Source organism: Dipodomys merriami, unplaced genomic scaffold (genome assembly GCF_024711535.1).
Source record: "Dipodomys merriami isolate MVZ:Mamm:240054 unplaced genomic scaffold, mDipMer1.0.p SCAF_129, whole genome shotgun sequence".
NCBI classification, from domain to species: Eukaryota; Metazoa; Chordata; class Mammalia; order Rodentia; family Heteromyidae; genus Dipodomys; species Dipodomys merriami.
In genome coordinates this window covers 219,689-236,252 of record NW_027202593.1, presented here as the reverse complement: position 1 = coordinate 236,252, position 16,564 = coordinate 219,689, and the positions used below count along the sequence as shown (strand labels likewise).

Genomic DNA, 16,564 nt, shown 5'->3' with positions numbered 1-16,564 from the left:
CCCCAATATCCACAGGGACCCCCTCCCCAGCCCTCCCCAGCCCTCCCCATCAGTTCCTGCTCTCTTCCCATCGCATGTGAGGGACATGGACATAAATGGCCCTTATTTCCCTGAAAAGCTTGAATAATAGGTGAAAAGTGTGCTCTGTATTTACAAACAGTAACACAACAGCTGTCTTCCTATTAACGTTGTTTCTGACCTTGAGATCAGCATCAGGCCCCAGAATGAAGGTCATTCATCACACCTTCCGCAGAGCCCAGGTTCAGGCAGCCCTTTCCTGATCTAGCTACCTGAGACCAGGTGGCCCTGCTTGGCCACCTGCTGCACGCTCGGGGCAAATCTAGGCCCAGCACGCCCTCTCGTGGTAATCTGGAGCTATGACCGCCATCTGTGAGAGGCAGGAAGGGACCCCGGCTGGAGGAGTCACAGGCTGCCAATTCAAGGCATGTCCAAGATGTGAACTTTGACTTTGTAGATGATTGCATCGTCTTCTAGTCCCCGCTCCCCGCCAAAGGCTGGACTTTACTGTAGACAAGACACAGGGCATGGGTGATGACTGCTGGCTTTGCATCTGTGTGACTTCAGGGTCCCCGGCCCCACTCTCCCTCATTCTGGCTCAGAGATGCGCAGGGTGGGGGCTGTCGGGTGAGGGTGGGCCTAATCATTGCCTGGCTGTGGCTTCTCACACCACTGAGCTTATTCTACACACACATACACACATATACTTGGCCACTTGGGGAGTGTGTGTGTGTGTCTGTGTGCACGCACGCGTGCCAGTTCTGGGGCTTGAACTCAGGGCCTGGGCGCTGTCCCTGAGCTTCTTTGGCTCAAGGCTATCAAGCCACCAGAGCCACCAGAGTGGGGCTGAAGGCCAAGTGTATTTTAAGTGCTTTAGAAGTCGCAGTCACCATTCATCACATTTCTGACACCAGGTGGCAGCATTGGACAAAAATCATCTCAAAAGTATGTGATCTTGCGCTGTTCAGTCAGGTAAAAACTTAAAAACTTTTATTTCTGGTACAAATGATAAATACTTTGTATTAAAAAATCTGGAATTCAAGTTTATATAGTTATATAGCTATATAGATATATACTTCATTCTCCCTCCCTGTCCCAGAATACAGCAATCTTTCTGGTAGGGGAGGAAGAGCGGGCCGTGCTGTGCATGAAGTCCTGGCTTGGGAAAAGGCACATGTGGTCTGTTTGGGGGGTGGCGGTCTCTCCGGCTCTAGCTTACTGCCGAAAAGGAGAACGCACTGTACTCTGGCACAGGGGCAGGGCCTGGGCCCCCAGCAGCCCCTCACCGGGTGGGATGGGCGGGAGGGGTCTCCCAGAGCTCGAGAAGAATTCCGGGTCGTCACAGTTGCATTGCTTCAAAGTGGACACTTCAGGGGAGGGAGGGGCAGGTCTGGGGAGCAGCTCTGTCCCTCTCTGTCCCCCAGGATGGCACAAGGTGGGTAACGGGGGGGGCTGCCTTCACAACCCCTGCTTGTCATTACCACTTCACAGTCATGAAGATGGGGGGCCGTGGCTGCAGGCGCGGGGCCGCCCCAGGCGGGCTGGTGGAGGAGCAGCGGGGTCCCAGCGACCCCCGGGAGCCCGCACGCAGTCCGGCTAGGGGTCCTCGTCCCAGAGGCACAGCTGCCGCTGGGCGACGTAGAAGTGGAAGCCGTAGCTCTTCTGGCAGCTGCGGATGCCACACTTGTAGGGCGCAGGCCGCTGGCGGCTGTGGCAGTACTTGAGTGAGCAGGGGTACCAGGCCAGAGTCAGGCCGTAGCGGCAGGCGCACGGCTGCGCCCGGGCCCCCACCTGCCCGCAGCGGGGCAGCTCCAGCTCCGAGATCTTGGGCAGGGCCTCGAACACAGAGCTGTCCACACCTGGGGCAGAGAGTCAAGCGTCAGAGAGAGAGAGGGTGGGAGAGGGGGAGGGAGAGGGGAGAGAGAAGGGGGAGAGGGAGAGGGAGAGAGGAGAGGAGGAAGGGAGAGGGGGAGAGGGGGAGAGGGGAGCCAGGGGCAGCTGCCCTTCCCTGTGTGGCTTCTCCTGTCACGCTGTCCGAAGGTTGCTCAGGGAAACAGAGGTAATGAGACCCAGGCCCCAGGCTAGCCCACAGGGAACACGGGTTAAATATCTGGGTACCGGGGTTTCCGCACAGTTTCCATCACCTCCCCGCAATCGCTGAGGGCTGCCATCCCTGCCTTCCAGAAGAGCAGAGCAGCCGAGCGAAGGGGAACGTCACCATGAAAGCAGGATCAGGGAGGAACGGGCCCATCTGACTCTAAGGCCCTCCTCTGGCCACGCAAAGCATGCTTCGTGGAGCACACCCGCACAGCGGGCTGAGCAAGGCTTGGCGGAGGTGGCCATCCTTCACGGAATTGGGCAGGCAGGACCACATCCTGACGGTGACAGGGGCTGGGCCCGGGCTCTGTCCAGTGACCACTGGAGGGGACAGCTTCCGGGGGAGCTGTTAGATGTGCACCTTAGTTTGGGGTGCAGCCCACTCAGGACAGGTGCGTGAGGACATAGACAGCCCTGCTGGTCATCTAAACATGCATGCTCATCAGCATGGGCACTGGGGGCTTACGCCAGTCATCCTAGCTACTCAGGAGGCTGAGATCTGAGGATCATGATTCAAATCCAGCCCAGGCAGGAAAGTCCATGAGACTCTTCTCTCCAATGAACCATCAGGAAACCAGAAGTGTTGCTGCAGCTTAGAGTGGTGGAGCACTAGCTTAGAGCAAAAAAGCTCAGGGACAGAGCCAGGCCCTGAGTTCAAGCCTGGAAGCGGATCCATCTGTGGTTCAAGAGGTAAGAGTGCCAGCCTCCATGGAAAAGCCAAGGGAGAACACCCAGGTTCCGAGTTCAAACCCCAGTACTGGCATAAAAAAAAGGGGAAATCCAGTCTTTTCCAGAGAGAGGCAAACATTTCTCTAGGGCCCAGAGGCCTGGGGCTCCCCGTACAGGGGCGGGGAGCCCCTGTACACAGAGGCTGAAGGGCAGTCCTGGGAGGGAGAGGGGACCGTGCTGAAGTCCCACAGAGCTGGGAGGGGTCCTGAGGGTGGGGGACGGGGAAGTGGATGTCTGAGCAGCGGCAGCAGAGCAAGGCAAACCTGTGCCCACAGCCGCAGACCCATCTGTACCCTCACAAGGGGTAGGGATAATGGGGGGCATCTGGGGGTCCCCTCCACGGGCCTGGGCAGGGTCTGGATGGGCTCCCTTCCTCTTGGTGACTTCTCTCATTGACAAGAGCCACAGGTACTGCTTCCTCTGGGAAGCCTTCCCAGCCCTCAGGTGTGGGGCAGGAGCTGGGGGCCCAGCTGGCCTCCCTCCCCGCCTCGCCCTCCAGTGGGCAGTGCCCAGCTGACCTCCCCCTGCAGTGGACAGCGCCCAGTGCCCAGCTGACCTCCCCCTGCAGTGGACGGCGCCCAGTGCCCAGCTGACCTCCCCCTGCAGTGGACAGCGCCCAGTGCCCAGCTGACCTCCCCCTGCAGTGGACAGCGCCCAGTGCCCAGCTGACCTCGCTCCAGCCAGAAGCGCGCATCCTCCTGGCGGGTGTAGATGGCCTCGGCGGCCTCCGCACACACGTTGTGGAGATGGGGGCTCAGCAGCGCCCCCTGGCTGAAGTTCACGGCCACGTCCATGTACAGCTGCTCCAGGCCCCGCACCTCTTCGGCCTGCCGCACGGCCCGGGGGTTTTTCTGTGTGAACAGGGAAGGAACAGGTCCTACCTGGCCTCAGAGCACTCTGTGCCCGCTCTCCCTGGACCCCTTGGGGTCTGGGGAGCCCAGGGGCACCTGGCCTCCTGTCATTGACTGGCCAGTGAGGCCTTTCCAGCTTCCACCCAAGCTGACCTCTGCAACCTGAGGTCAAGTTCAAGGTTCTGCCAGGCCAGGGGCAGGGGGTAGGCAGAGGTTGGGGGTGGGGGGTCCCGGGGTAAATGGCCTCTGAGGACATGTGCCTTCCACACCAGGGGCTGAGTGTGTGGAGAGGGGTGGGGGTCCTGCAGCCCCACGGGAGAGACCATGGTTCAGGGAGGGAGCAGGAGCTGTTGGGACGTGGAAGGGCTGAGCATCCAATGCTGGCTCTCAGTCAAACCCATTTCTGCTGTCAGAAAACAGAGGCTCTGAGGTGAGCTGTTCCACATCTCCAGCTCACAAGGGACGGGAGGTGTGAGCTCAGAGTGCCAGCCCCTAACTCCGGCCAGGAAAGGGGAGCATCTAGGCTGAGCTGGGAATCAGGGTTCAGTGTACATTAGAGATCTGGGGCTCTCGGCTGTGGCCTGGGGTAAAGTCAGGGTTCAGGAGAGGGGGTTTGGGGGTCCAAGAGGCAGGGACGGCATGGAGGAGGGCGGGGCGGGGCAGGCCTGGGGAAGGGGCGGGGCTCCGGTCAGGCGCGGGCTGGGCGCTCACCTGCCGAAGCTTGACCATGGCCTCGCTAGGGATGATCTCATTGTGGTGCAGCCGGGTGACAAAGCAGAGGGCCTGGAACTGGCTCTGCCCCTTCTCCAGCTCCCCCAGGATCAGGGCCCGGAAGATCTTCACGTCCTGGGGAGGCAGGGCGGGAAGATGGAGAAGATGGGGGCCAGGGAGGCAGGGGCCCTCGGCCAGAGCCCGGGGAGGACGCACATGGACATGGCCCCACCAGACACCTCCCTCCCTGGCCTCGGGATGGCTGCTCTGTCCCACTGACACCCGTGCCTTAGAAGCCCGCACCCTGCACGTTCCAAAGCAGTCTGCAAGTGGACAAAAGCGAGCCCTTGGCGGAAGAAGAACCCAGGAAGGATGCGCCTCTTCCCAGCACGCGGCTCGTTCACAGCCCAGGGTCCCCCCACCTCCCCATGCATGGAATGAATCCCCAGTCGCACCTGACCAGGCTGGGCCAGGGCAGCGTGAGGGGAGGGGCTGCCCCTTTTATAAGTACAGATTCCAGAGCCTGCTTTGACATTCTTGGTAGGCCTCAAAACACCCTCACGTTTGGGATATGCCACCTCCAGACGGGGTCACGAGGTGGGATGGGTCGGGGGCGCATGCTATGGCTGTTGCTGCCTTTCCTTCTCGGCCAAGGGTGCTGTGCAGTGGCTCCCCTTTTCCCACGGGGTGCTAATGGCTAACTGGCAGACTGAGAGCAACTTCCAGGATACTGACTCACGGAGGGAACGGGGGAGGACTGGCTCATAGAGGAGGGAGGGACCCCTTTCCAATCTGGAGGCCGGTGAAACCTTCTGCCCCTCCCTCCTGCACCCCTCACCCCCTCACCCCTGCCATTCTTGCCCATCTCGGAGCCCTGGCAGCCAGAGCCAGGGGAGCAGATCACAATCAGAATTATTGGTTTAATCCGCGGAGACCTCCTTCCCCAGGGGCGCGCTGGCCTCCAGGGCAGTAGGTCAGGAGCCGCAGTGGCTCTTCCCTGAGGAGGTGAAGACCCTCCCCAGGTTGCAGCCTGTTAGCTGATGGTCCAAGCCTCCGCCTTCTCCAAGTCCCACTGTGGGAGGGAGGGTGGAGGGAGGATGCACTCAGAGTCCCTACTGTGCTCAGATAAGAGTCTCACAGACTTTCCTGCCCCGGCTGGCTTTGACCCATGATCCTCAGATCTCAGCCCCCTGAGTAGCTAGGATGCCAGGCGTGAGCCACCGGCGCCCGGCTTCTGACTCTATTTATATATAAAGATTTCTGCAAGCCAGGCACAGGCGGCTGGCACCTGCCATCCTAGCTACGACGCAGAAGGCTGAGGTCTGAGGATCATGATCTGAAGCCAGTCTAGGCACAAAGTCCCCATGAGACTCTCATCTCCAATTAACCACGCAAAAGCCAGAAGTTGAGCTGTAGCGCAAAGTGGCTCCGTGCTAGCTTCAAGCTCCAAAACCGACCAAAAAAAAATTTTTTTTAAATGTTTTCTGCAGCAACAAAGAATGGGCGTGCAGAGGCCATCTCTGGAGAAGGCAAACGTGAGGCCTAGCCGATGAAAGCCTCCATGAGCGTCCCTGCGACTCCAGAGACTTGGAGAAAGGGGAGTCAGAGCTCCGGTAAGCCCCCACTTCCTCTCCACAGGCCTTCCCTTCTTGGGTCCTAGCGCCAGCATCGCCCTGTGACCAGCAGGGCCACCAGATCTCCCATTTTCTGAGGTCAGCTGAGGGGACACCGGACACGCTAGTCCCTTGGCAGCAAATTCCACCCTTGCTCAAGTCCTGCCGGATGAGACTTGATACCACACTTCCCCTCTCAAAGCCCGAGCTGGTGGAAGTGCCACACAGGATGAGATCCTTCGGGCCAGATTCCCAAGTCTCCACCCTGGCATCTTCGGCTCTGACCCTTCCACAGATGCCCTCTCTAGACAACCCTGTCCTGTTTGTGGTGTGTGTGTGAGTGATCTGCCCGTGGTCTGGTGTCATCGCCCCACCCGCCACTAGCAACAGAAGACACTTGACACTTTCAGACCAGAGGAGAGGCTGAAGGAACCCGCGTGAACGTGTCTGCTGCTTCTATAATAAATACGGCAACGATCATACTCGTTGCTACCAAGATGGAAGCCTGCCTGGCAAGCAGATTTCCTCTGCTAGGGTCAGACAGAGGCTTCCTGGTTCAGGACTCAGGGGGAGAAACTACTTCTCCATTGGGTAAATGGGACTCCTTGCAATAGTTAATAGAAATGTGCCACGCCAGGATTCTGTGCGCTGGAATTCTGGCCCTGTACTCTCTGTGCCTGCATTCCACACCAGCAAAACAAGTAGAGCAATGCTATCTACCTTGAGGAACTGTTGTGAGGGATACAACGAGGGAAAAGGTCTCGGAGGCCAGCAGACGAAGCTTCGGCGGTATTGCTGCAATCTCCCCTTGCTGCCCCGCCTTGCTTTCTCCCATGTCATCTATTCCAGGCCTGAAAACAGAGTCTCCAGCCAGGTGTCCATGACTCACGCCTGTTATCCCAGAGGATGGAGGTTCAAAGCCGGACCTTCGCAAGATTCTCATTTCCCACTAACTGGCAAAAAGCTGGAAGTGGAAGTGTGGCTCAAGTGGTAGAGGGCTAGCCTTGAACCAGAAAGCCCAGCAAGAGTGCAAGGTCCTGAGTTCAAGCCCCAGTATTGGCACTTAAAAAACCAGGGTGGGGAGCATTCACAGAAGTCAAGCAGGGAGGTCCGCACCCAACTGCTCCTCCAAAGGAGCTCCCTTTGCCTTGCCACCAGAGGCTGGCATCCCATGCCCCGCCCACAGCTACACTTGCATTGCTTGCATCCAAGAGCTTGGCAGCTCCCAGAAGGAGCCATGCCACGTCACCCTTGGCCCTTTCCACCAGCCCACTGCTTTGTTCGGATGCCCTGGGTCCGACTGTCCACCCCCCTGCTGGCCTCAGCTCACACGCGCCACCCGCTCACGCTGCGCCCCACTGCTGAGGCCACCAGCCCCAATCCCAGCATGCACAGCGCCCCCTCGCTTGCCTCCCCTCCCAGACTCCTTTGAGGGGTCAGTGGTGTGTCTGCGCTGCCTCCCCAGCAGCTGCCCGATCAATGTCTGATGACAAATAAGCAAAGGGCCGCTTCGCAGGGGCTCTGAGAAGAGCAAGGAGAGGGTACCCAGGGGCTGGGGTGGGTGGGGAAGGGGTGAAGCAGCAGCTGGCAGGGTGGGCAAGGACTCAGGGCGGGCGTCGGAGCTGGAGGTCTGAGCGCCACCCCGCAGGAGGAGTCATGGCGGGCTGGAGCTTGGCTCTGAGCATGGGGCTGGATTGGGTTCTGCACTGGGTCTCAAGGCCGAGGCCCGTCCACGCCACACCGCCTGCCCGGGCCACAGGCCATCCAGGCCGGCGCGAGCTGCCCTGGGCTCGCTCGCTTGCTCACTGGGTGGATGCCCCTGTCAGTGCCAGGCCAGCCCTCCTCGGCCTGGCATGTGGCTGGGCGAAGGCTGCCCTCGCACAGATGCTTCTGGAGGGTTTAGGTGTCCACTCTCTGCTCGTGGCCCAGGGAAAGTGACCTTCATGAGCCAGGCTGCAGCGGGGCCGGGCCAGAAAGAAACCACCCAGACCTCCAAGCTCTGTTCATGCTGTGCAGCTGGGGCAGGGGCGTGGGGAGGAGGGAAAGAGGGAGAAGCACTTGGCAAGGGAACCCCTGCACCCCTGTATGGCTGCCTCTCCAGAGAAGACTGGGAAAAGGACACAACCCCATTTTGCTTCATTTGCAAATGCCCAGGGGTGGCGGCAGTGGGGTGATCGGGGTGATCGTGGTGGCACAGCCCACTTGTTCCTGCTCACCACACCCACAGGCCACTCCGCCGGCCTCTCCCCTCCCTCTCCCCCACGCCCAGGGGCGCCCCTGAGCTCTGGGCCTTCCTCAGTGTCTCCACACGGAAGCACCTCAGCCCTTCCCGTACCTCCTATGCCCCCCCCCAAGCCTCAGGCCCAGACACCAGCACACACTTCCCACACACGTTCCAGCCACCTCACCTCCCCCCACCCCCAAGCTCTCTGGCTTCCAGCCAGCCCTCCTCCCGCCACTGGACAGTTGAGCACTAAGGGGGCCCCATGCTACCCTGTCCCCAGGACCCTCTCCTCGGCCCCCCATTGCACATGGGGGGGCACATCCCAACTGGGGCCCAGCCCTTGGAGCCTGGGTGACGCAGTGTGCACCCCAACCCCGCCACCAGCCCCCGTGCTCCTGGACAGCTGGCGCGGTCTCCTGGGAGTGTCTTCTGCCGCCGCGTCTCATCACCGCAGTGCGTGATTCTGGGGCCCAGGCCGGGCCAAGCTAAATATTTATTCCTCCGCTCCAGCCTGGGGCTGCTTCGTGCCAGGGTGGTCGGCTACGGGGGGGGGGGGGGGGGGGCGGGGGGAGAAGGGGGACCAGAGAGCTAGCCAGCTTTACCAGCCCAGGCAGCCAGTGTGGGCCTACCCAGGAGTACCTCAGCTGCCCTGCCCAGGCTCTTCACAGGAGGGGTGGCGGGGAGACAGGCTCAACCCCAGAGCAGGCCACTGCCCAGCGATGGCGGCCACATCACCGCGAGAAGCTACGCACGCTCAGGCCTGGACAGAGGCTTCTTGTTCCAGGCTTCAGTGTAACCACCAGCGGGGACCGGTGCCCCTTCCCCCCCAGCCCCCTGCCTACTCTCTCCCACAGCCCCTGGGACTCTGTCAGCCAAATCCCAAAGGTCATCACTGTCCTGGCGCCCCGGGGACAATGTGAGGCTTTATGTGGATCATCGGTACCCCACTGTTCTGCTGACTCAGGGTTCCTGGGGGGACACCGTGCTTCTTCTGCCCTTAGATTCCGCCCCACGCCTCCGGGGGCTCATGCCTGTAATCCCAGGCATGAGTCTGGAGTCTTCCAGAGGCTGAGATCTGAGGGTGGTGGTTCAAAGCCAGCGTCGGGCAGGAAAACCTGTGAGATTTTTTATCTCCAATTAACCACCAAAAAAGCCAAACTTGGAGATGTAGCTCTGGTGGTACAGCATTAGCCTCAAGCAAAAAAAAAAAAAAAAAAAAGCTCAGTGCCCAGGCCCTGAGTTCAAGCCCCAGGACTGGTGCACGCGTGCACGCGCGCACACACACACACACACACACACACACACACACACACACACACACACACACGAGTGTAGAGAAAGAGCACTGAGGCCAAGGGGCCTGCTTGCTGCCTGGCACCAGCACTGGAAGGGCACGGGCCTTTGCTGGTGTGTTCTGGAAACGTCCTCAGTCCCTCCTCGCAGCCAGCCCCGAGGCTGCCAGCACCGTGCCTGGCTGCAGATAAGCAGGGGCTCAGGGAAGTTCCATGACGTGTCAAGTCACACGGCTGGCACACGGCAGGAAGATGCCACAGTGAGTGGTGATGGATGTGTGGCATACTTCTCAAAACTGTCCCCTCCCCCTTCCCAGAGGCCACAGAGACCAGTACAGGTCCACTGGGTCGGGAGCCCAAACCGAGAGAGGGGAGGACTTGTAGATTCACTCCTGAAGTTTCTCCCTGCCTCCTGCTTCCTCTCCCCTTCTCAGGACTCTTCGACCTTCTGGAAGTAGCCAGCTCGGGTGGTTAGCATCCTGGGTGATGAGCAGAGTCCCTGCAGACTTGTCTCCACCGCTGTAGAATGCGTTCTTGAGGACCAGCTGCGGCGGCCGCATGCTGGGAGTTGTGGCTCCATATGGACTACAAGACACACAGGCTATCTATCCATGATCACCTCCCAGCTGAGCCTCAGCAAGGTGTGTCTGAGCTCAGCCATCTCTCTGTGTGGTGTGGGGAGCCTGAGACTGAACTCTGTTTCTTCCTCTCCCTGCAGACACTCTAGTAAGCCATCCAAATGGTCTGGGGTCTTTCCTTAGGACTCCAGAGTAGGATAGCATCCTCAGTCAGAACTGCTAACCATGACCCAAGACACAGAGAAGAAACTGGGGTTAAACCCAGGGACACAGACACACAGATACACGGATACACACACACACATACACACACTCATATACACATACTCTACTAGTTATTCTGTCCAGTGATGTTGTAAACTCCCAAGAAAATGCCCTGTCCTCCAGAAAGTTTTATCCTCTCTTGAAAAGTACTTTTTGCCTGGCATTTTTTGCCTTGGGCCTATAAATCCTAGCTACTCAGGATCATGGTTCATAGCCAGCCCAGAAAAGTCACAGAGGTTCCATCCCCAAAACAACCAGCAAAAAGCCAGGCTGGAAGCATCGTTCAAAGGGTAGAGTACCAGACAAGCAAGCAAGCTAAACAAGTTCAAGGCCCTGAGTTAAAAAAAAGAGGGGCTGGGGCATAGCTCAAGCTGTAAAACACTTGCCTAACAAGCACAAGATCCTGCATTCAAACTCCAGTATTGCCAAGGAAGAGGAAGAAGAGGAGGAGGAAGAAGAAGACACGCTGAGGAAGAGGAGGAGGAGGAAGAGGAGGAGGAGGAAGAGAGAGGAGAGGAGAAGAACAGTGCTCCACTACCCAAGAAGACTTCCCCCACACTGGGAGGCCTAACACAGAGTAGGGACACTGCCCTTAAAGTGTCCCCTGTGTCCCGGCCACATGTGGAGACATCTTGGGGCAGGCGGGCTGGGCAGCACATTCTCACGGATGGTATCTCAGAGCTCAGGACAGAGACTCCTGACACCAAGTCCACCCACCCTTCAGTTCCCAGGACAAGACTCAAGGGCCCTGGGTCCCTTGCCCCCTGACACCCCTCCCCCCAGCTCTGTGGCTGCACCTCGGGGTCCCCAGGCTGAGGTCCCCTCGGCCCCTCCTCTCACACTTTTGGAATGTGGCTCTGACCCCCCTCCCCTCCTGTGTCCCTTCGGCCCTGATGAAGTCACACATGACTCTTTCTATCTTTCCATCTGGCCAGCACCAAACCCAGCTGCCTGGGAAATGACTCATCCCTTCCCCAGCTTTTGGACACTCAGCCTGGAGGACAGAGGTGGAAGAGAGCTGGGGATGGGGACCTGAGCTGGGGGACAGAGGAGCAAGCGGGAAGCAGTCATGTGAGACCGGGGATGCCCGCACCCCTGTTGTTAGCCATGCCCAGAGGTTAGCAAGGCCCGGGTCTAATTACATATGTAGGTCTGGATAATGAGGAAGAACACTGACCTGTGTGTTCATATTAGGAATTGAAGTTCCCGCTCAGAAGCGTGTGGAATTAGGCCTAAAGGCAGGCACCAGTGGCTCACGCCACACAACCCTAGCTACTCATGAGGTTAAGATCTGAGGTTTGAGGTTCGAAGACAGCTGAGCAAATCCATGAAACTCTGATCTCCAATAACCAACAGAAAGCTAGAGGAAGAGCTGTGGTTCAAGTGATAGAGCACCAGCCTTGAAAAAAAGCTAAAGGATAGCCCCCAGGTCCTGAGTTCGAGCCCTAGTATTGGTGCATGCATGTGTATACACACACACACATATGAATTAGGACTTACTAGAACACATTGGTTGTATAACAGCTCATGCAAAGCATGCATACAGCCCTGGGTTCAATCCCCCCCACCAAACCCAAACCACACCCACACCCACTGGCATCCTGCGGGCAGGATAACAGGTTTCCGCCCTGCGGTCTAACCTGGTCCCTCCCAGGCCCCTGTGCCTTTTGGAATGCCATGCAGGGGTTCCCTGCAATCACCCGGAATTCTTTCTCGGTGCATGTGTCAGCATTGACGCTTGAACTCAGGGCCTGCGTGCTGTCCCTGAGCTTTTTCACTCAAGGCTGGCACTCTACCATTTGAAGCCTCAGCTCCACTTCCAGCTTTGTGGTGGAAGAGAAGAGTCTCACAGACTTTTCTGCTCCAGCTGGCTGGAGCCTCAATCCTGGGATCTCAGGCTGCTGAGTAGCTAGGATTACAGGCGTGAGCCACAGGGCGCCCCCCACCCCCTTCATCTGGAATTCTGCAAAGAATGAGGCTTGCTGCATGGCCCCACCATCGGACATTCTGATTCGGTGAGGACAGAGCTGAGAGCATCTCATCTCCAGAACCCCCAGTGACTCTCCCATGATGAGTTAGCTTGGAAGCTCCAGAGCCCTGGCGTTCTAGCATTCCTTCAGAGCTATGGGTCAGCCTGAGGCAGGGCTCAGAGAGACACAGGACGATTATCTGACACCTCGCAGAGCTCACACGGAATCTGAGAGCCAAGCCCTGGCTCCCACGTCCTACCCTGGTTGATAGCCAACGGGGTCACTCACTCTCTCACTGACTTCAGGTCCACAGCGGCAGGGTAGAGACGGCTAGATTGTGCTAGCAGGCCACACAGAGAGGTGGGAGGGTCTCAGAGAGGGTGCAGTCTGAGGGCTGGGCGCCATCTGCAGCCCTGGGTCCTATCAGGACCAGAATGACTGCCCCGAGTGCTCGGAATAGCTGGCTAGCTGGGGATTTTGGAGCTTTGAGGGAGAAGAAGGTCATAGCTGGGCAAGGTAGCACACACCTACAATCCCAGCACTAGAAGGCTGAGGCAGAAAGGCAGCAAATTTAAGGCTAGGCTGAGCTACACAGTGAGACCCTGTATGAAAACAAACAAACAACAAAAACAAACAAAAAACCCAACACTGGAGACAGTGCTGTTTAAGGACTCAAGGCTCCTCTAGGTTTGATGCTGACCTTTTTGTTGTTGTAGTTGTTTGTGGGGCTTAAACTCAGTTGCCTGGCCACTGTCCCTTAGGTCTTTTGCTCAAGGCTAGCACCCACTGCTTTGAACCACAGCTCTACTTCTAGTTGCCTTGTGGTTAATTGGAGATAAGTCTCATGGGCTTTCCTGCTTGGGCTGGCTTTGAACTGTGATCCTTAGATCTTAGTCTCCTGAATAGCAGGAATTGACAGGTGTGAGCCACTAGCTCCTGGCTGATGTTGACCTGGCTTTGTGATTTCAGGTCCATCATACAACCACATGAGGTCTGGGCTGTAGAACCAGGCCTTCCCTCTCTCCTGAACAGCCACCGTAGCATCTGATGTGGAGTGATGATTTCATGTGCACAACCCTGCACAGTTTTCCCAGTAGCCCCATTTTCCAGAGGAAGAAGTGAAGGCTTAGAGAAAGCAACCAGCGTTAGCCAGCTAATGAGTGGTAAAGCAGACGGTCGGCTTCTGTCTGGAATGCCTCTCTCACAGAAAGGCAAATGTCAGGACTCACAGCTTCTACCCAACCACGTCAAAAAGGGTTTAAGGAAGATCAGTACTTGAAGAGATCCACCTGGGAAGGGCTGACAGCCTCTTTGGCTAATGGAGGCAAAACACTGGGGTGGAGGTGGGTACTGGTGCTCCTGTGCCCTGGATACTCAGGTCCACCCCGTCCCTGGTCAGTGGAGTTGGAAGAGACCATGGAGAGCTAGTTTGTAGTCCCAATTAACTCCTTTGCTGATGAAATTAGAGATGTGTGTGTGTGTGTGCGTGCATGTGTATGTGAGATGCCAGCTTCTGGGTCAAAGGCCAACCTGAAAAGCAGACTTTGGAAACGTGAGTGGAGCTGTAGCCACTATTCAGATTTAAAAATGGGGTGTTGTCATCAGCTCCCAATGTTCCCTCTTGAATAGGACAGCCAGGGACACCCCAAGTGTTCAGCCTAATGCCCCCCCATGCCCACCTCCAGGGCGGCCCCCACTGCCATCTCTCTGGTGGAGCTCTGGGACTCTCTCCTCCGCTTCCCTCAGGACGGAGCAGTAAAACCCTGTTGTGTAGGCCGATTATAGCCAGAGGCTATAAAATCTCAGCCAGTCCAACCCAGCCTTTCAGGCCCTGCCCACCCTGGCAATGGAGAAAGTCTCCCTCCAGAACCAGGGACAGAAGAGTGGGAGGCTCACCACCTAGCCTGCAGCTCAAGGGCAAGGGGCTTACAGAGGAGATGGGACCGAGCCCTGGCAGATGCACCCAGAGCATGCTTGAAGTTTGGGTGTGGGGGTGCCTTCTGTCCCGGCCAGCTCACACACAAACTTATGTGCAGCAGAGAACTCAGCTGCGCCCCCACCCCAAGTCCTCGGTCAGGACCCCTCTGTGGTGGCCTGGACGGGGAATCTAGCTTCTTGGCCTACATGGCTCCCACCTGGGTGGACGGAGGCAATCTGAAACCGATGTCTCCCAAGGCCCAAGTCCAGCTCCAAGTCGCACCAGGGGAAGAAGGAAAAGAGAGGGGCCTGCCCAACCCTGCCCCCCCACACAGCTGCCCGGCTGCCTAACCTGCCTCAGCTCAGCTCCCCACCTCCAGAAACAGAGGGTAACAGAACCCCCCTTTACCAGGGACGGTCAGGAGTGGGACACCAGGACCTCGTGTTCCAATCCAAAACTGTCCCTCCTCTCTCCATCCGCGGCTGTCCCCTCCTGCGCCCATCTTCCCGGGCCCATTTCCTGGGGTCCATCTCCCCTACCCCACGCCTACACTCACCCCCCCCATCCTTCCAGTCCCCTCCATAACACATACACGCATCGAGCTAGGCCAAAATGTGGAGGGCTGGCCATCCCCCCCCCCCGTAGGGTAAGTGGTGGCACCTTCCCAGACCAAAGGGGAGCACGGTGCGCCTTGGCTGGGGAGGGGCAGGGCGGGCAGCTCCGCCAGGGGAACAGGGTCAGGGGACTCAAGAGGTTTGGGGTGTGGAAGAGGTTCGGGGACCCCAAGGCATCAGGAGAAAAGCCACGGGACGGCTACGTCCAGAGAGAGAGAGAGAGGCAACAGGACCAGAGAAGGACAGCGCAAGCTGTGGACCCCACAGCGACCCGGGGACCCCAGGACGGCTGACATGGCCCGGAAAATGAGTCCTGGGGCTGGTGGTCGGCGGGGACACGCGGGGCGCGGAGGGGGCGCGGGCGCAGGCTGGGGGGTGTCTCGGGGCCGCCGGGCGCACGGGGCAGGAGGAAGCGGCGGGAGCAGCCACGGCTCCCTCCCGGGCCCCGTCCCGGGGTCCCCAGGCCCGAGGGCGCGGGGTGGGGCGGGCGGGTCCCCGGGGGAGGGAGGCGCCTGACCTTCCTGAAGTCGGCGACGAAGGAGACGAGGGTGCCGTCGGGCTGGCGCAGCTCCAGGCCGATGCTGTCGGCGCCGCTGTCGGCCTGCAGGCTCTCCTCGGCCACCTGGCCGTCGGGCAGCCGCACGCGGACGCGCAGCTCGGCGGGCGCCCCGGGCCCCGGGCCCGCGCCCAGGCCGCGCGGCGCCCCCAGCAGCGGGAGCAGCAGCAGCAGCAGCAGCGGCAGCGGCAGCGGCAGCGCGGGGCGCGCGGCGGGGACGCGGCGGGCGCCGGGGCCGCGCATCCCCGGGGCGCGCGCGGGGGGCGCGCGGGGGGGGGCGCGGGGTCCGCGGCGCCCGCAAACTTGGGCCGGAGTTGAGGGGACGCGGTGGGGGGCCGGGGAGGTCGCCGGGGCTCTCGGGACGGCGCCGCGAGGCCCCGCGACGTGGCGCGGACGCACGAGGGCTGCGCTCTCCGCGCGCGCGCGCACGCGCACGGGCGGCCCGCGGTCCCGGACGGCGCCCGTCCCAGCCCCCCGCCCCGGCCCGCGCCCCGCCGGACCCCCGGACCCCGACTCCGCCGGCCCGGCCCGCGGGACGCACTTTTCATTCAATCCCGCCCCCCGTCACTTCCTTCGGAAAACAGAAACCGCCGGGCCCGCCTTAAAGAGGCCGCGCGCCGCTCCGCCCTTAAAGGGCCCGCGGCGCGGGGCGGGGCGCGGGCAGGACGGCGGCGCGCGAGCCGCTGCCCGGGGTCGCCCTCCCCTCCCCTCCCCTCCCCTCGCTCCCTCCCCGCCGGGGCGGGCCCGCGGCTATCCCCCGTCCCGCCCCCCGCCCCCCTCTTTTTTGGGGGGCCTGTTCTCGTGCCACGTGGATGAAGTGGCTGCGCTCGGCCGTTTAGGGGTTTTGTTCGGTCTTTTATTTCTCTGACACAGCGAAATTTCTCCAAAGCGTCGGCAAAAGCCTGGCTCTGCCCCCGCCCCCCGCACTCCGCCTTTTCCCTGACCTAGGTCGGAAAGTGGGGGGGGGCTGGAGCCCCCCTTGGGTGAGGGAGCGTGGTAGACAAGGCCTCTCTTTCTTCAGTCCTGCGCCCTCCCCTCCTCCCCAGTCACGGACCACACCTCCGGGAGAACGCTAGAATCCAGGCCGGGGGAGGGGGGGACCGGCCACCGTGCACCCCGGCCCCGGGTG

At 59.9% G+C, this 16,564-nt stretch overlaps 1 protein-coding gene across 2 annotated transcripts; it reads right to left on the bottom strand.

The window, feature by feature from the left end:
• Positions 1 to 993: 993 nt before the first annotated feature.
• LOC138824396 (out at first protein homolog) lies at positions 994 to 15,678 on the bottom strand. Of its 2 annotated transcripts, none has more exons than XM_070018237.1 (4): positions 15,397 to 15,678; positions 4,407 to 4,541; positions 3,515 to 3,695; positions 994 to 1,877 (listed from the first exon to the last, which is right to left on the bottom strand). In XM_070018237.1, exons 1-4 carry the CDS (start codon positions 15,676 to 15,678, stop codon positions 1,615 to 1,617), a joined length of 861 nt encoding a protein of 286 aa, XP_069874338.1. In that variant the 3' UTR covers positions 994 to 1,614. The 2 variants fall into 2 exon arrangements, with proteins under 2 accessions (XP_069874338.1, XP_069874339.1); XM_070018238.1 differs by lacking the exon at positions 15,397 to 15,678 and adding an exon at positions 6,740 to 7,269.
• Positions 15,679 to 16,564: the final 886 nt, after the last annotated feature.

Excerpts from the sequence above, each read along its gene's own strand:
- LOC138824396 (XM_070018237.1), bottom strand. The coding sequence starts at position 15,678 with ATGCGCGGCCCCGGCGCCCGCCGCGTCCCCGCCGCGCGCCCCGCGCTG. Across the intron at positions 4,542-15,396 it reads TCGTCGCCGACTTCAGGAAG|GACGTGAAGATCTTCCGGGC; the intron begins GTCAGGCGCCTC and ends CTGCCTCCCCAG. Across the intron at positions 3,696-4,406 it reads CCATGGTCAAGCTTCGGCAG|AAAAACCCCCGGGCCGTGCG; the intron begins GTGAGCGCCCAG and ends CTGTTCACACAG.